Source organism: Crinia signifera, chromosome 12 (genome assembly GCF_055691185.1).
Source record: "Crinia signifera chromosome 12, ASM5569118v1, whole genome shotgun sequence".
Lineage (NCBI taxonomy): Eukaryota > Metazoa > Chordata > Amphibia > Anura > Myobatrachidae > Crinia > Crinia signifera.
Genome location: NC_139228.1, coordinates 14,231,161 through 14,251,509, shown reverse-complemented (window position 1 = coordinate 14,251,509; position 20,349 = coordinate 14,231,161). Strand labels below are relative to the sequence as shown.

The 20,349-nt window shown below is 41.4% G+C and overlaps 1 protein-coding gene across 1 annotated transcript; it reads right to left on the bottom strand.

The window, feature by feature from the left end:
* Positions 1-8,737: 8,737 nt before the first annotated feature.
* Positions 8,738-9,667, bottom strand: LOC146050309 (olfactory receptor 5AR1-like). The gene has a single exon (XM_083167241.1). It carries the CDS (start codon positions 9,665-9,667, stop codon positions 8,738-8,740), a length of 930 nt encoding a protein of 309 aa, XP_083023367.1.
* Between the last annotated feature and the right edge of the window lie 10,682 nt (positions 9,668-20,349).

The window sequence follows — 20,349 nt, the reverse complement described above, 5'->3', positions numbered from 1 at the left end:
ATAAATCATTCATTCACACTTGAATCAATCAAAAGCCATGAATTATTTTCAGGAACTGCACTTGGTCTTGTGTCTTCAGACAGAATCGATATAGATTAAATCTTAACTATAGTATATGTCTTGGTATTTTTTCAATTAGTACACATTTTTCCATTAAAATGCAGTTTTTTTGGAATGAGGGCATAAGTCGGGGAGAGCTTGTGATTGGGTTAGTCGAAAAGCTTGTCAGCTAGAGCCTGACATTAAGTGACGAGTACGGGGTCCAAGGGAAATAAGATAATTGTGCTGACGAGGAACTAATTAAGGCGGTAGCTACTGGGTTCATAATCTAAGAGCGCATAATGGATTGTCAATGTTCCCAGAACCATGGATGAGCAGGGGCAAGAATGAGACCATACCCCAACTGTAAATCTGTACAGCACAATGAGGTCTAGCTGGACCCCTTTTCAGTGATCATGCACCCCTGATTACTTGGGACCTGCCCCATGTCCTGCTGACCTTGTCAATTGCTTTGTGTAATGAATAGATTTAAACAGGGTCATTTTAAACAGCTACCTCTTATCCAGATTAGATTAAGTAGATTAGTGTATAGGGAGCTTCCCCATTATTCAGCAAGAGGCAATAAGTGCCTAATGAAAGTAGCCTAATGGTAGATGAAAGTACTAACATGACTTGTGCTCAGATGTTTTCCTGTAATGTATGTAAAGATGAGAGACTTGTACCCATCATTTCCTGCACTGTGCTTGTGCAACACTACCCTACTTTAGATGCACTTCCTGTTTCATCCTTGGTACAGCTACGGAAACCATATATGATGGAAGAGACTGAGTGGAGGATTTATCAATCCGTAGATAAAGATAAATTGGATAAGCTAACCAAAGCAACCTCTGTCATTTATCTAGAAAAGTCTTTGAAATGGCTGTTAGATGCTGATTGGTTGATTTGGGACATACCCCATGATATATCTCTCCAAGGCTTGATACATCCTGCCATGTGGTCAGCTTATGGTCTACTGTATGTCAGTTTGGAGCCTTGGAAGATGCTCAACTACAACACACAGAAAGTAGTAACTTTACAAAATTCAGCTATTGAGAAATATTTTTTTTCTTTTTAGGTAAAAAGATGAACTACCGTACCTGCCGTCTATTGGCTTGGGTTATATATATATATATATATATATATATAGATATATCTATATATATCTATAGATATAGATATATATATAGATATATAGATATATATCTATATATATATATCTATATATATATACACACAACATAAATGCTAGATACCCCAAAATACCTAATCGTAATATAAAAATATTCCAAAACAAGGAATAATCCGTTATCCAAAATTCTTCTGGTCCCAAGCATTTGTGATAAGGGATACTCAACCTATATTAGTATTCAGCCCAGAAGTACATATTACTAACATATAAGTCTCTCTTTACCCCTACTAACAGTCATCCTAAATCTATCATTCTACTGTGCTCATGGTTCTCACACTGTGCAGATGCCACATCTCCCAGATCACATTTATAGTACTTACATTAAAATGAAATGGTCTTCAGCTGGCCATATATTAAACTGGTACTTTCTTCTCTTTTATTTAAACAAGTCAAATACATTTTGAGTAAATTTAAGAATTTTAAAAAGTATTTTTTGTCTCCGCAGCCTACAACACAGTTTATGGTAATTGGCATCATCTGCTGGTCCTTCGCTGTTAGCTGACTGCTATAAACACCTGGCACACTTCATCCTGTCAATCCCTCTTTTATAAATTACAATATATGATAAACACATTTGATCTCAAGGGCAAACAACTGTATGGAGCTTGCAGCTCCCAGATGCTTTCTAGGTCTCCAGGCCTTTGTGGATAATTATTTTCTCCAAGGAATTATTATAAATAAATACATAAAGTCACGTATAATGTTTAAATTCTATTATTTCAATGGAATTTATTGTAATTTCTTTTTTACATCTTTTGTGAGATTCCAACAAAATTACATACAGCTACAATATACTTATACTGTATATGTACTGTATCATCTGAGGATGTGAACATACTGTATCTGAATGCAATATACTGAAAGATGTGTCTTAAGGAATGTGAAATAAGGAAAGAGAGTGTATTAAAAGCAGAAAAAAAGTCTGATCTTGGCAAAAGAAGCATGAAAAAGGTGGTGCGTAAATCGCTAAAAGCAGTCTGTAGGGTTTCACACTTAACCACTTGCCTGGCATGGTCATGAGTTGCAATTACGTGAAGCTGGGCTTTCCCTGACACGATCATATTTATATGACCTGGGTGCTAATTTTCCAATGGACATTAACTAAGGTAACATAATGCTCTTCCCTCTCATGGCTGTTGACCTATGGCAGTTGTTTGTGCAACAATATGTGATACGGTCTCAATTTTTTGTTTGTTTGTTGAATCGATTACCCCCGAAGAAAAAGAAACAAAATAGAGGGGCTGATAGGGAGTTGGTCCTCATGTACGTAATTGGTACCACTGGTGGCTATACTCTGATGGAAGTTCACCACCTAGCATCAGGATGGTGTATGTTTCAATCATTCAGTAGATGGTTGTCTCTAAAGACACACTAAGCAGGATTGTTGCCCATACAAATTCTCATAGTGGACAATTCAGTCCTTGCACATTAAGAAAGTACACCAGAGAACGGCTTATACTAGTATCTATCATAAGGTCTCTGATGCCAACGAGGCAAAAGACACCCACACATAAACAACACTGATTAGCCCCATGGTGTGTTCTGCTTGGTTATTAGCACAGGGATCAGCTGGGTACACACTAATAGTTATATCTACAGACAGATCCACAGCGTGTTCTCCATGCACGCTGCCCAATCCATTGGGACTGACATCACAAATGGGGGTCTGCACTTGCATGCGCCTGCCCATTGAGCTGATAAACACCACTGGCCGATGGTGCATAGATATATTGGCCATTCAATCGAACGGCCGATATATTAGCCAGTGTGTACGCACCTTAAGAGAGCCACCTTGTAAAATTTGTCACCCTTGCCCTAGGGTTTTTTCCTTTAGCAACGTAGTTTAATCAGGTCCACTTATCTCAGATGTCCCAAAAAGTAAGAAGGTCCCACGTAGCGTGTACTAGTAGAAGATAAATACAATTTTTCCAATGGATACAAATCAGATACATTCACTTTATGGTGTTCAGTATCTCTGAGCAGAGCCAACTCCAACAGTAGGCAGCTTTTAGCAGCTACATAGGGGCTCCAGAATGTGAGGGAGGGGGGGTGAGGGGGTTGCTCCTAATCTACAGATGTAGCAGGATTCATCTTTGCAGGGGATGGCGATGGCGACGCCAGCCGCCATCCCCTGCCCCGCGCCATCTGAGGTGCGCGTGCGTCCCCTTCCGACGGTGCTGCCCTTGACCGCACCCCCCCGCAGTGCCCTCGGGTCCCCCCCCAGCCCCCTCGAGCGGGGGGCGGACAGTATTGCATCCGCCCCGCCGCCCGGATACTGAGACGCGCGTCTCAGTCAGATGGAGCGCCGTGTTGCTGGCGGATCGCATGCTGCTGGCGCTTCGCCAGCAACACTAAGGCCGGCTACATCTGTATCTCAAAATTAAAGATTAGTCTGAGGGAGTCCTCCTTGTTGATCTTAATGCAAGCGGCAGGTGCTGAACTTCTAAGACGCCACCTCCAGACTTTCACCTGTGGTTCTGGAAAGTCGGTATAGGTGTGTGGTTGGAGGAGGGAGCAGTAAGCTGAAGTTTTGCCTGGGGTGGCAAAAACCCTTGCAATGGCCCTGGGTCTAAGCCTTGGACATTTGTTTGTTGGCTTATGATGTAATAGGTAATATAGTGAGGAGCACTTAAAATACATTAAATGAAGTGATATGCCAACTGCGCAAAATGTTCTGTAAAAATGTTTTCTTTATTAAATAAAATAAATAATTAAATTGAACTTACAGAATAAAAAATGGTGGGCACTAAGAATATATATATATATATATATATATATATATTTATACAAGCACATAAGAAACATAAATAGGCACAGATAATTAAACTGGAGGTATGGAGAAAGAAATGTAGAATTAAAAAAAGGTCAATCAATTTTGTAGGAACACCGTAATCTCCATAAAGCCTGTAGAAGTAGGCCCATTAGCACTGCTTATGTAATAATGTGTCTCGTCCCTCAGATGGAGCCAGAGAATCATGAAGTATAACTATGGTGGCCAGCCAAGAGTATACCAGAGCATGCATCACTATGCATGGGCTTATCTGAGCTCAACTGACCAGGGGACAGAGCATAAAATATATACATTTATATATTAATCAAACTGAGACGGTCAGTCCTCTGAGTCATTGGCTCCCTGGGAAACTTCTTTATTAGGGCTATGATTAGACCTACCCTTATGTGTGTGCGTGTGTGTGGGCGGTGTGGGGATGTTACATGTTAAAGTGAGGAATAGTTGGGAGAGATTTGCGGGATTTATGTCATTTACAATTATTGAGAATTAACGTTGTTACAATACTTAGAATGATTGAATTGAAATACATAAACTGATCGCTATCTTAGTCTTAGCTGAGTTAGATGGAGCTTGACTCCCTGACAATATTATCTTGCCCCCCTACTGTAATTTTACAAACCATAACAAATAAAGGTCCACTAAATTCATATGAAATATTTTCTTGGCACCGAGAAGGTTTATTTAGGAGGTTGGATTTCAAGGTGGACACAGTTATAATCGCTAAAGTGAATTTTTTCCTAATTGTTGTTACGTTAATATGCAAATGCTGTTTTCTACAATTGGCTTGTGCATCAGAATGCGATGGAGAATACAAGCACTGAGACCCCTTTCAGTGTCCATGGACATTTGGGATTTTGAACACTCACTACCATTGGGACAACTACACGTGAACCCATGACACTTGGGAAGGCCTGTCAAAACTTTCTCCTCAAATTCATGTCCTCTGTGGTTGTCAATGTGCTTTTGGGAATACAGCCAAGCCCTGGAGAAATAGCTTTTTTCCCTTTGCAAACAACTTCCCAGTCACCAGCCAGAATTGCACAGGAGTGTGTGCCACTATCGCTAATGCTGGCGACACTGTTTGCAACAGCACCCTCTGTGTACAATCAGTGGTAAGAATGTAATTTTTACCTCTGAGTCAGGCCCATAATTGGAGAGGTTACGTAGTAAAAGAAATATGGTGGTCGGTAGTTTCAGTTTGATATTCTTCGCAATGATTGCACATGTGAACATATACATCATGAAGAACAAATTTAACACATGTCTTGTAGGAAGCCATGAAGATTACTTAGATCTTTTGCTTTGTCACTCCAACAAGAAAATGCAATAGGGTCCAAGTTTTGCAGAGATTGCCTGTATTTTTTTAAGCAACAATCATTTGCATGGCAGAGCTAACCTGGTTTTGCTTTGCAAATGATTGCCACCTTAAAACTGGGGCGGTAGCTTAATGGACTGGATGTTGCCGGGCAAGCCTCACATTACCAAGCCCAATGACAAGTATCTGATAGAGTGGTGTAAACCATATTGATACTGGACTGTGGAGCAGTGGAAACGTGTTCTTTGGAGTGACGAATCACGCTTCTCTGTTTGGCGATCAGATGGGCGGGTCTGGGTTTGGTGGATGCCAGGAACGTTACTTGCCTGACTGCATTATGCCAACTGTGAAGTTGGGTGGAGGAAGGATAATAGAATGGGGCGGGGTTTCAGGGTTTGGGCTAGGCCCATTATCTCCAGTGAAGGGCAATCTTAATGATTTGGCATACCAAGACATTTTGGACAATGCTTCCAACAGGTTAGGGAAGGCCCTTTTCGATTCCGATATGACTGTGCCCCAGTTCAAAAAAGCAAGGACTATAAAGACATGGTTTCATGAGTTCAGTGTGGAAGAACTTGATTGGCCCACGCAGAATCCTGACCTCAACCCCAGCAAGCAACTTTGAGATGATCTGGAACAGAAATTGCAAACCAGATCTTCTCCCCCAAAATAAGTGCCTGAACTCATAAATGCTCGGCAGAATGAATGGGCACAAATTCCCTCAGAAACCCTCCAAAACCTCATAGGAAGAGTGGAAGCTGTTATAGGTGCAAAAGGAGGACCAACTGAATATTATAGTATATGTATTAGAATATAATGTCATAATAGTCTTGACAAAAGAAAAATGGTTCAGAAGCATATCATTGTATCAAGCCAAATGCAATAAAAATGTGATAACAAATGCAGTAAAAAACAGTAATAAAATGTAAATTTTATATAAGCCAGTTAAAAAAAACCTTAGATACATTTAAAATCTGAAAATGATACATCTCTTATGTTAGTAGTGATGCATGATAGGTTGTGAAGATTTGGATAGCTGATAAAAGGAGTCTAAATATGTTCCAACTGTTCTAATGAACAACTTTTCTTTAAATCTGATATTTATAGCGTTTGGATTATTTTCTATTCTTCTATTCTATTCTGACCTGTTCCTATCAGTATTATAGTAAAACATGATATATTGTGAAATAGCAGGCATTGCAAAATAACAACAGAATTACTTTTTGCCTCTCTTGATATTCATTATAGTACTGTTGGATGAAAATATCCCAATGTTTCATCTGCTGGAATGGATTCAGTATGATTTCCCAACATTGGTGTTCAGGCCTCAAATGCCGCAGCAAGGGAGCGAAACATGGCCCTTTGTGGGCTCACTGCGATTGCCAGACTACACACGATGGCTCGCTTCATTTGCTACAAGGTTCTATTTCCCATTTATGGGTGTTGTGGAACCCCACGATGGAGTATAGACAGCCAGGTAATAGGGGCCGGATCCAGATTCTGTCTGAGAATGTCTGTATTTTTAATATGGTAACCAACCTGGTTCACCCTATTGAACGATTACGGTCAATTTCAGATGATATCCCAGATCACCACATATTCGGACCTGATTACATTTTCCTAATTGTGTCCAGAAATGTTATATATACCACAATTGTGTTGGGCAAAAGGGTCCATTAATTATTTGATAAAACGGTCCGGGACACAATGAAATGCGTTAGTTGTATTTACATGCCTATTCCTCTGGCTTGCAGCAAAAGATCTATAGCCTGAATCAACCCTTCCAAATGTTCTAGTTTCAAAGGAAAGTGGGACTTTAAACTTTGCCTGTGGCACCAAGGAGTATCTAGCCATCTTTTTCACCAGCCACACCTGGTTAAGCATCTGTGCGTTAGTCATCTATGCTAATTAAAGGACCCTTTTGACCAACACAATTGTGGTAAATAGAATATTGCTGATCATAATATCTGACTTCCAAAGGATTTTCCACATGCATTATTTGGTGGTAATAATTGGTGGCTCCAGTTAGCATACCAATAGTTGGAATTCCGATTGCGGAATCCTGACACTGTTCAAAAGACCAATGCTGGAATTCTGATATCGCTGAAGTATGCTGTGGAGGATTAGTGTTAAAATGTTGGCAGGGAGTTAGCCACTAGAAGGAGGGTTAAGTTGCTAGGAGGTGGGGGAGATTAGGCTTAGGTTACTGCGAAAGGGTTAGTTTTAGGCACGAAGAACGTAGGGTTAAGGTTTGACACTAGGGAGGTATGGTTAAGGTCAGCCCGCAGGGTGGGCAGTTAGGCTTAGGCACTAAGAAGGAGAGTTATGGTTAGGCTATGGGTGTCGTGATCCTGAACATTGGGATTGTGCTGTCAGTTTTATTATTGTTTTATATGTATTTATGTGTTCCCATTTATTAAGGAGATTATATTCAATTTTTTTGGTGACATGCTATCCTTTATTTTAACTGCGCTGATTCAAATATTTCTACTTCTTGTATTTCATAGGAAAGCACCACAAAGTGTTCCACTATGGAATATGTTTCAAAGATTTTTTCGCCTACTAAGATGATTGATTATGGTGTCCTATTAATGAAAGTCTGTCTCCGAGTCTTTTGCTTACTATATGTTATTATATGAGTGAAACTTTTTACTATGACCTGTAACATTGTGATGTCATGAGGTCAAACCTCACTAATTGATTATGGTATATATACCAGGCAGTGTGCCAACATCAGTCACCTTGATAAAGCTGTCCCTAGTGACAGCGAAACGCGTCGGTGACCAAGTGGGACCATTTGTGGATATTTCACCCTACCTGCCTAATTCTTCTGGGATTTTAAACACCACCTCTTCATTTTGTTTGGCGCATTTCTCACCTCCAAGCATTGAGCACCTTACTACGGCAGCCCTCCCCCACAGTCATCCAGATTGGGGTAAAAAGATTACGGCTTGCTTATTCCCATTGGAGTACCTTACCCATTTCCCAACTGCACTTAATCCGCACTTTAGAGAGGATCCCTACAAGCAATATTCTTCGCCCCATTGGGCCAGGGACACCTCCAGCGACCTTTGGGATTACAAATTGGGACTCATAATTGGACTCCAGCACCAGTATCCAGTGGTTCAGTACCAGAGCAGGTTATATTTTCCACACAATAATAGGTCCACTTGTTGCTTTTAACCAATACAGTGTTATATTTTATATATACATTTTTTTATTTTTCATATGTACTGTATGTTATTATTCATTTTTATTGATATCGCATTCACTCATTAAAATTTGAGAGCGCTGCAACTACCCCTCTCTTGTTTTTTCCTATTCATACCAGGGATCTGACTAATCCCCAGTTGCAGCAGCTCACTCTGAGTCTAACAACCACGACCAGCGCTCTAAAACAGTTTTAGCTGTTTCTCTTTTTCACCTTGATTATGGTGTCTTTAACATCCTTATTCCTCACACTGTATATGAAGGGGTTCAACATTGGAGTCACTGTTGTATAGAGAATAGACACAATCTTGTCGGTTCCATTAGCGTAAGATGAGCTGGGTCGTGCATACATAAACAAAATGGTCCCATAGTAGAGGGTTACAACATTGAGGTGGGAGCCACAGGTAAAGAAAGCTGTATGGGAGAAGCGGATCTTCATGATGGAGCAGATAATAAGGATGTATGAAATGAGAGTCAAGAAGAAAGAGCCAAACACGATAGTCCCTGCTGAGAAATACACGGCTATCTCGTTGAGCCAAGTATCTCTGCAGGACATTCGCAGTAAGGGAGGTATCTCACAGAAGTAGTGGTTGACATGGTGGGACCTGCAGAATGGCAGTTGGAATGTGAGGGCAACATGAATGATGGAGTTGATGAAGCCCACACTCCATGATCCGGCAGCTAAACTGAAGCACACTTTCTTGTTCATGATTTTGTTGTAGTACAACGGCTTACAGATGGCAGCAAATCTATCGTATGCCATTACTGTCAGTATCATACATTCTACTCCTTCTAATGCTAAAGAAAATAATATCTGAGTCGCACATCCTAACCGGGAAATACTGCTGTCCTTGGATAGGACGTTAATTAGGATTATGGGTGAGATGGAAGAGGTGACACATATGTCAATAATAGAAAGGTTAGTCAAGAAAAAGTACATGGGCCTGTGAAGTTTCTGGTTGATCCTCACTACAATGATCAATAGAAAGTTTCCCAATAATGTTATTATATACATCAACAAAAACACAAAAAAACAGATAACCTGGAGGTAAGGGACATTGGTCAACCTAAGCAGCATGAACCTGTCTGGAAATGTTTGGTTTGAGCCTTCCAGTACATTCATCTGATACCTAGAGGTAAAGAATGGTGACTAAATAAATTTAAATTCACTGCTTTTCCTTCTTAAAGTCATCTATCCCATCATCACCACAAAGACCAATTTTAAAGAATGAAAAATACCTAATATGCCAAATAGAGGTAGGAATTTATTAATCATCTTGATTTGCTTGGAGTCTGAAGTCTGTGCTGTAATTATCTGATATTTGAACCCTATAGCATGAAGGTATATTCTTGCTCACAGGCAACATCTTGCTGTATAATGAATGATTGACCAACTTGGGCTAGACAGAGTCTTTTGCATTGCATGGTAGCCCTTTTAGTTCCAGGTATTTGTCACCATCTCGGGATCCAGCAAAAGAGTCTTAGAACATCACTCTCTTCCTTGATGTTTGACTGTTGATTCATAACTTCATAATATGGTCTTTTTTTAGATTCTGTATTTCCAGATGCTTCATGTACAGGCCAGCCTCTTTTTAATTTCTTCAGAAAAGTTGTACAATTTTTTAGAACTCTGAAATAAATGTACAATATTTTTAGGATTTACAAACCTAAACCTTTTTTTTTCTTTAGCAATTTTTAGCTTCTCTTTTCAGATTATTCACCGGACTTTAATTGCTGAAATAAAAAAAGGCCTAGAGCAGTGGTTCCCAAACTGTGTGCCTAGGCACCCTGGGGTGCCTCAGGACACTTGCAGGGGTGCCTTGGGTTTGTGGACCAGGATCAGTTCATATTATTTATGGGCAATGTAACAGGCAAAACCAGTGCTTGTGGCTGCCAATCATAATATATGTGGTCAAACAGAAGCAAATCCTGTCCCTCACCAGATAACTGTGACATATAAACACAATGCACTTACTTTTATATTTGACCTAGGGGGGCCTTGAAAACATTTTGATGCTCTAGGGTGCCGTGATTGAACAACAGTTTGGGAACCCCTGGCCTAGAGAAATGAGTGTTCCAATTCTTTTGACCAGTAGTTAAAGGCATTATGATCATTTATAAAAAAAAGTAAAAGGATTGAACGTATCAGTTGGACATGATATGTCGACAGTCATTGTGTAGGTAGTTATGAAATGTAAACATGGTAGAAGGTCGACATGTATAATTCCACAATCCCTAACATCTGCCACTATTGCCTGACCAAAATCTGGCCCCCTACAGCTTAACCCTAACTCTCTAACATACGGTCTAAATAAAGCCATACACTGGCCATCCGGTCCATCTTGAGCTACCCGGGACCAGGGGTTAAAGTGAGGGGGAACGGGGTGGAACTGAGTTCCACCACCTCTAATGGTGAGGTGGAACTGGTATAGCCTCCACCTTGTGCCTGCACAGTAATTCTAACAAAAAAAGCATTATAGTTTGCAGGTGAATACCAAAAACCCTACCACTGGCCCTGGCTCTGCGTAATGGGGGGAGGGGAAGGGGGAATTAGGTGGCAAAGGAAAATTAGTTCCACCACCTCTCTAGGACCACTTTAAGCCCTGCCCGGGACCTTCTTGGGCAGCATGCAATCCAGTTCCCTGCTGCCAGAAGAGGGGCTGGGTTGGAGGTCGGGCGGGCATCAAATCCAACCTCCAACTTTGATCCAATGTGCACGAGACCACGCATTGGATCAGATGTAATAAACATGGGATTTGGGACAAATTCTAGTCCCAATCAGTCGGAATCAGGTGACCCTAATGTTGAAATTCTGACTGTCAACATTTTATTTACCAACACATATATGTTGCATGTCAACATTTTAACAATGTTAACATAAGATTTATGAAAACAGTTTATTGAAAGTTTTCATTTTTTATTTTATTTTAAAAATAAAAGGGGGAGGCGACTAGTTACTAGCTGGGCAGATGTTCACAGGATGTTTACTTACCATCAAATGATTTATCCTCTTCAAGGGGCTTCCTAGGAGGCATAATAGTTGTTTTAGGCGCGCCCACTGTTTTTACGGCCATGGCCATGAAACACTGAGGATCCACCTGACATGCCCGCCACTTGTCACTCACACAGTGAGCGCCATGCAAACACAGAAATTTGCCAAAGGTGCTCACAGCCTGGCCCTGCACAAGTGCTGTTAGGAGTGGTGGTGTGATGACCCGGTTGCTGATGCCCAGCAGTCCTACTAGCTAAAACGAGAAACATATAAAGACTGCGCTGGAGATAATCTATAGAATAGTTAGTATTTATTATAAATAAATTATAAATCACTGTCCAGTGTATAAAAAGCAACAAAACATAATTTACATGTACATCAATTTATAATAAATTTAAATATATAGACTCAATTGATTAGCTGTGTTAGCAGCTTATTGATGCAAAAAGTCCTCTTGGTACTTGTGTAATAACTGGGCGCCCGATTTTAAGATCCGGTCGGAAAATCGCAACGCAATCCATCCATAGGATCCATATGGAACGTAATCCATAGGATTCAATGTTAACATTGTCCTGTTCATTTCCCCACTATCCAAGTGGGCATAGAGCTGATTTTATATAGCGTGGCGAGCGCAGCGAGCCACTGAGCCCGAAGCATGGCGAGCACCCGTGGATTACTTAAATGTATTCCGCGGCCCCTCGCTGCGCTCGCCACGCTATATAAAATCAACTCTATGCCCACTTGGATAGAGGGGAAATGAACAGGACCTTGTTAACATTGAATCCTATGCAAAATCGCATTGCATGGGATTCGATGCGATTTTGCCGAAAGTCGCATCGCATCTGATTGTATGCCTTAAGGTAAGGCATACCATCACAAAATCGGGCGCCCAGATATTACACAAGTACCGTCCTTTTTTTTAGAGATCGTAGAGAGCAGCGGAGAAACGTATAATCTATCAATACCACCCTTTCTGGACACAAAAAGCCTGCAGGGTGCTAGGCACCACAAAAGGAGGATCAGTAGAAGCAGCCCACACACCAAACCATAAATATGATTTGGTATGGAACCAAGGGTTCTAAAATAAGACACAATTCAATACAGGAGGTGCAACAATGCACAGGATCTTAAATAATATACACAAAGTCCCTTTAAAAGCAGGAGGTGCAACAATGCAGAGATATGACATAAACCAAAATATAAAAATGAGGGACAACTCTCTGGCCTTATCTGTTGCAGGTTGGAATGAGCAGGACAGCCAAGGGAATCTCCAGAGCAGGTAGGTAGCATGCTGAAACACACTGCGACAGAGCAGGCCAAACAGAACGCGACGCCCATGAGTAGGCTGAGCCGGGTTTTATTCAAAAAGCCAGACTCCATCTTCCCGTGTGGGACATCAGTCTGTGTCCCCACCCCACAATCAATCTGGAAGTTTGAAGCTTTGCCTAGCAATGTCCCCAACGCTTCTGCACGGCAGACGCCAGAAGAATATGGCTGCCTTGGACCCCAATCCCCGAAGCTCCCATGCGGCCACCCATTCTAAGGTGCTGGCATAGACCCGCTACTCTGGAATGGCTCAGCTGCCCAAAACAGTTCCCCAACCCCCACGAGGAGGGGTCGACTGACACCTACAACCAGGCTTCTCTGGAAATTCTTAAAAAAACTCTTCTTTGAAGATGAAGCATGGAGTAATTTGTGAGACATTCAAGATCCCTCTTCTGGTCCATAACCTTGCCAGTGGATAAGGAAATATAACTGATTACGGACAATCTTTGAATCCAATATCTTGTCAATGATAAATTCTTTAAGGCCTTCGGACGGGATGCTGGTTTAAGGAGGGCACAAAGAAATGTTATTAATCTTTAGAGTTTTCAGGAGTTGAAGCTGAAAAGCCACTGGATTAGTTTGTTTAATGATCCTGAATGGACCAATAAACTGGGGACCCATCTTCTGAGTGGGTTGTCAAAGCTTAGTATTCTTAGTGGACAACCACACCCTGTCCTCAGACTACATACTCTACTACAGTATGTCTACTTACAGTCCATCATGAATGCAGCTGCGAGGCTAATCTTCCTAGCCAGACGTTCATCGTCTGCAAATCTACTCTGTTAGTCACTTCATTGGTTACCTGTATTCTACCATATTCAATGCAAAATTATTTTACTTACACACAAAGCCATAAACAAAACTACACCAACATACATCACTTATCTCAAAATATCTTCCAACCCGACCTCTACGCTCCTCAAAATATCTGAGTCTCTCATCCACACTCATTAATTCCATTCCTGATTGCTGGACTTTCTTTGGGCTGCACCCACTCTGTGGAATGCCCTCCCAAGCACAATAAAACTCTCCTCCAGTCTCCAAACCTATAAGCGTTTCCTGAAAACTCACCTCTTCAGGCAAGCTTATCAAATTCCAGAACCAGTCACTTAACCTTCATATATCGTTCCTATCTAATCACATCCCCACTGTACAGTCCACACATATCAAAGACTAAGGGCCTTATTTTGGTTCATTCTTTCTGACAAAATCCTTCTTAGATGGGCAAAACCATGTGCACTGCAGGTGAGGCAGGTGTTACTTGTGCAGAGAGAATTAGATTTGGGTGGGGTTTTACTTCAAAGTGAGATCTATATTGCAGTGTAAAAATAAAGCAGTCAGTATTTTCCCTGCACAGAAACAAAATAACTCACCCAAATCTAATTCTCTCTGCACATGTTACATCTGCCCCCCCTGCAGTGCACATGGTTTTGTCCATCTAAGAAGGATTTTGTCAGAAAGAATGGACCAAAATAAGGCCCTAAGTCTTCCACATTCTTCCTCATAGTGGGCCACCGCACTGCACGGGACAACAACTCCAATGTCTTAGAGACTCTTGGGTGACCTGTTGTCCTGCATGTGTGGAATTAAAAAATAAATTCTCAGAAACTGTGGAGGTACAAAAAGTCTACCTGAAGGAATGGCATTAGGTGCCAAAGACTGGCCATGCAGAATTTAATCAAACAAGCCTTGCGTCACCTCTACCACAATCCTTAATGATGGAATAATAGGCTCTTGTGAAGCATTGGACTCCTGAACCACTGAGAAGCTTCTTCAAATAGCATCAGCCTTGGCATGTTTTTAAACCTGATATAAACATAGTTACAAAATTAAAACGAGCCTTGGCCTGTCTTGCATTAACGATCTATAAAAATGGTCACCTGGAACTTTGCCCCCCTCCAACCAATGTCTCCATTCTTTAGTAGCCTGCTTAATGGCTAAAAGTTTGTAGTTCCCAGCATCATAATTACTGTAGTGAACTTCCGAGGAAAGAAGTCACAAGGATAAAGACCATCAAATTTAACCACCTGAGAGAGTACAGCCCCAATTCCCACCTCTGATTTGTCTACCTCTACAATAAATGGGAGCTTTAAGCTCTTTAATTTCTTTAATGCTTCCTGAGCCTGCAGTGACCAACAAGAAGAATCAGCCCGTTTCCTGGTGAGAGCCACAATAGGCACAACAGGGAATGAAAAGGAGGGAATGGACCTACAGTAGTAGTTCACAAACCCTAAAAATCTCTATGGCCTTGAGATTAGTGGGTTGGACCCAATCCACAATTGCTTGTACTTTAGCTGGATCCATTTGAAATCCCTCCAGAGAAATATAACCTAAAAATAAATATATTTTAACTTCAAACTCACCTTTATTGACTTTTGAAATACCTCTTGGACCTGGCCACTATGTTGCTCCATTGTTTTAGAAAAAAAGAATATATTGTCCAAGTATATGACAACAAAAACTCCCAGAAACTCCCGTAAAACATTGTTTATTAAAACCTAGGAGATAGCCGGTGCATTGGACTACCCAAAGGCATAACTAAAAAATCGTAATGCTTATTAAAGGCTTCCATTCATTACCCGCTTTTATGCTTACCAAATTGTATGCCCCACATAAGTTTATCTTGGAGAAGGAGGCCATAAGAAGTTGGTCGAATAAAACCTGATATTAATTGCAAGGGGTAGGAGTTCTTTGCCGTGATAAAATATAACTGCCTATAATCAATGCATGGACGTAAGGAGCTGTCTTTTTTAGCAACAAAAAAGAACCCCGCTCCCACTGGGGATATTGAAGGCCTAATAAAGCTTTTCTTTAAATTCTCCTCTATGTACTCTTACATTGCATAAGCTTCAGGCAGGAATAAAGAGTACAGTCGGCATTTGGGTAATTTAAAATTAGAAAGAAGGTTAATAGCACAGTCGTATGGATGATGGGAGGGTAGAGAATCATGCTTCTTTTTTTAGAAGAATACTGAACCGGAAGACCGGAACACAGGACTTGATCATGCATACTGGGAGTTTTAGGCAATTGGAAGCACACTCTTTACCCCAGTGTAATAATTCTCCCTTTACCCAATCATTAACCGTGTTTTGCCTCCTAAGCCGAGGTAACCCCAAAACCACAGACACCATAGGGCTGTGAACACAAAAAAGGACAGTTTCTTGTATGGGTTACCCCAACACTAAGGTCAACTGGTGTGGCGTGGTATCCAATAAGCCCCTTTGGCAGCAGGTTACCATACAAGCCACAGACTGATAACTCAGAATGAAAGTAAATGAGAGGAATTTTAAGATCCTTAACAAATTGGATATCCATAAAATTCCCTGCAGCACCTCTACCACCTGTCTACAAATGCCTGGATTTCCACCCAGTCTAGTCCCACACCCAAGTGTACCAAAAACAAAACTGAATTATTAGGAGATACTATAGATAGGCCTGATAGAATCTCTCCTGGAACTCTCAGGCTTTGAGGTTTCCCGGATGTTTTGGGCAAGCGCTGACCACATGCCCCCTGCCACCGCAATACAGACAAAAGCCTTGAGAACGTCAGTGGGCGCTCTCCTGATTCGACAAGCGAGTATCCCCAATCTGCATTGGTTCCTTGCTGTCAAAATTACTATCCCCCCTAACTCATAGGAGGCAGGAGAGACGTCAACTTCTGCTCAGAATGTCTCTCACGGATATGCCTGTTTATGCAAATGACCAATTGCATAAATTCATCCAGGGTTCCAGGAGCACTGGACCAGATAATCTTTAATCTGAATAGCTAGGCCTAACTGGAACTGACTACACAGGGAAGGATTGTTCCAGGCTGAATCATTCGCATATCTATGGAACTGGAAACAGTACAACTCTGCAGTTCTGTGGCCTTGCTCTAATGCCCTCAAATGAGCCTCTGCTAAGGCAGCCTTGTTGGGGTAATCATATAACACCCCCCCATAGCTTTACAAAATGAGCCCACTGACCTAAGATCTGGACTTTCTGCTCTCAGACCAAAAGCAAAAGTCCTTGAAAGAGAGAAATAATTCAACCTACTCTCTGGATCTCTGAACCACTTTTCAGGTCTCTCTAAAATTAAAGAACTGACTGTGCCAAGCTTGATACATAGGAAAGTAATGTAAAATTGATTCTATAGCAACAGTTAAAAGTACTTATTTTGCTTCTACCCAAATGTGTTCCTATTAGGACTGTAGAGTTGAGGCAGGTACCCATTATTTCCTACAGTTGTTCCTGTGCACCACTTCACCTGATCAATCTAAGATGCCTGCTTCATCTAATCCAGGGATCCTCAATCCCAGCCAACAGGCTATGCTATGTGCACTGGTGAGCTGGTGTATTTTGCTGGGTGAGTAAAATTGTAACACCTGCTTCTACAGTCAGAACTCCTCAAAACATGAAATACTGGAAACAAATTGAGGTTATGGTTTGTTCTACAGCTACTGGGCCAATATAAGAAGAAAACTTGAGTTTGACAACCACTAACTGCTCTACCCATATAAAAATAAAATTCGATGTTGGGGTTGAGAACCACTGATCTGTTATTCAGATGCTAGACCAGTATAAGAAGTAAACTTGAGGTTGAGAACCACTGACCTGTTCTTCAGCTGCTAGACCTATATAAGAAGGAAACTTGAGGTTGAGAACCACTGATCTGTTCTTCAGCTGCTAGACTGAAGACATTGAGGGCCTTTTTTTGTTTACATCTTTATCAGAATCAGATCCTGAGTGACATCCAGGTTTCAGTTGGAGCCTTGGATGATACATTACTACACTAAGCAAAGGGAAGCTTTGGTTGCATTTAGAAAATACATTTCAGCACTTTTTTTCATTTAATGCTCAAACTTGTGGCGTTTGTTTTGGCTGTATGAGATAACTGTATCATATTAACTGTCATAATGTTATATAATTAAACTACCTTTTTTCTAAATTTTTACCCAATTGTCATTATTGGGATATCCAATCAAAGCCCGCATTCCACAGTAAAAATGTTCCATTTTTGGCCAAAAACACGTGATAAATTCCCAGACTTACGTGTTATCCTGGTCTGGTTATTGGGAGTCATGTTTCACGTGAAGAATAATCAACGATAGCAACAGGAATCCATACGCTGTGATAGTTTACCGTAGCTAAATGGATATCCCCATAATTTGTCACAATGTACTAACATACCGTATAAATTGTTCTATCTTGGATTCACCAAAAATAGTACTACGTTAACTGTCTTTGTTCTCAACCAGATTTAACAGAATGTGAGTTGTTTTTTAATCTTTTACTTTTGACTATTTTATCTGGATTATTATAATATTAATTTACTGGATTATTACTTTTTATTTCTCTTCCAAAACACTTACCTTAAGAGTAAACCGACTCAGATAACCATATATTAAACTGGCAGTTTGTTTTATTTTGTATAAGATTTTTATTTTAGAACTGGTACCTCCTCCATCACAGTAATGTAATAAGCTGCTGACCTGCATATGTTGGTTTGGTTGATTTCTGGGCTCACACAGCAAACTTAAATGTTTTAGTAAGTCTCTTTATATATTACTGTATGTGATTAATTTTTTTTTTTTTTTTAGTCAAGGATAGACAAACATGCAAAGTCTGAATCTCCCAGGTGAATCTCAGATCTCCTGTAGTTATTTCCTATACATCTTTATTCCTCCAGGGGTTTAATTATAGATAAACACAAAAATAATGCAAAGGGCCAGAATCAGTAAAGCAAAATAGCAAGTCATTTTGTGTCTAAAACAAACCATATTGCAATGCGAGGAATGTAAATACTGCCTGTTTTTGCATGTAGCTCACAGACGGCTTTAATTTCACACTGCAATTTAGATTTTTGTTTGAACACCCCACCTAAACCAAAGGGGGTAATTCAGACCTGATTGCGGCAGAGCAAATATGCAGCATATGGCGATCAGGTAGCCGCCTCCCCACTAGCGTGAAATCCTGTCTTGCGAATTAATGTGCTCGCTTGTCAAATGGATTTGTCTGCCTAGCGTAGGATTCACAACCAAGCGAAAATATCCAATATGCATTTGTTTGACGCTCACCATCGGATGATTTTTCAAGTGGGCACAAGTCATTGCAAGTTAGGACTATGCGATATGGGAACGATTTCACCCGAATCGGATGAATCGGGCAGTGAAATCGGCCCAAATCGCACTTGTAGACATCCCCTCTGATCCGATGCGCGGTCCCGTGCGCATCGGATCGGGGTCGGACGAGCTGCACATAAGATTTGCCAAATCTTATGTGCAGCCCAGCCAGGGAGCCGTGCAGGGGGACAGCAGCGGGCGGGGGATGCCGGCTATAGAGAGCCAAGCAGGGGGAGGCTGCATATGGCGCCGGGCTGGAGGAAGCTGTGTTGCGGTGGTGTGACAGCGGGAGGCGAGCAGGGAGAACTTGATGACATGACGCTGGCTGCCGGGCAGCGCCGCAGCGGCGGGAGCCGGGAGAAACAGATAACTTAAAAAAAAAAAAACACCCATAGAGATGACTAGCAAGCCATTGATTTTTTTCCCCAAGTTATCTGTTCCTCCCGGCTCCCGCCCGGCAGCCAGCGTCATGTCATCAAGTTCTCAACTTCTCCCTGCTCGCCTCCCGCTGTCACCCCACCGGAACACAGCTTCCTCCTGCTTGGGTCCCTATGTAGCCTCTCCCTGCTCGGCTCTCAATTAGCTGGCATCCCGCTGCCGTCCCTTGCACGGCTCCCTCCTCCTGCAGCTCCCCGGGGACTGCATATGATAAATCCATGCGATTTATCATATGCAAACCTTGGCACATCAAGTGCCTAATCGTGTGTCCCCCTCCCAGGGAGCTGCAGGGGAAATCAGGTCCGACTTGTCCTTAGGACAAGTCGGACTAATGTATGGGGGCCTTAACTTTGCAGCTGCGGTGATAACAGGCTTATCTGGCATGGAGGTCACGTCACACTTTGCACTCCCACTAAACGGCTGTTTACACCCTCAGATCTCGGCTTCCTGTAAATCACCTTTCCAGATGGCTAGAGAAGGAAAAAAGGATTCCCTTGTGCTTGCCTAACGTGGGCTATAGGCATCCCCAGCGCATAGATAATCAGTCTAAATCGGATCCTAAATCTCTTGGAACGTGTTACATATGCCCCACCTGCATGGTTTTGCCCATTCGTGGTTTTGAAAAATGTTTTGCTTTGCTAATAAAGCTGAATTCTGCCCAGTTTTATTATAGAAATTCAGTGGAATGTGTTACAGTTTTTGTTAGTTTTTATTACAATTGTGTTGATAGGGTTTTAACAAATTGCAAACTGTTATAATTTAATATTGGTCTGCTATGCTGTACTACAAAATTATTAATCATTAACAAGTTACGATGAATAAAAAGCCCAGTGGAACGTTAAGGGTCCACCAGGCAATGCTGTGAAAGAGGACCATGCGTGAGGTATGTTGCCAGCCACAACAGAGGAACTTGGCCAAAATATGAGAGAAGACCACTTTATAAAGGAA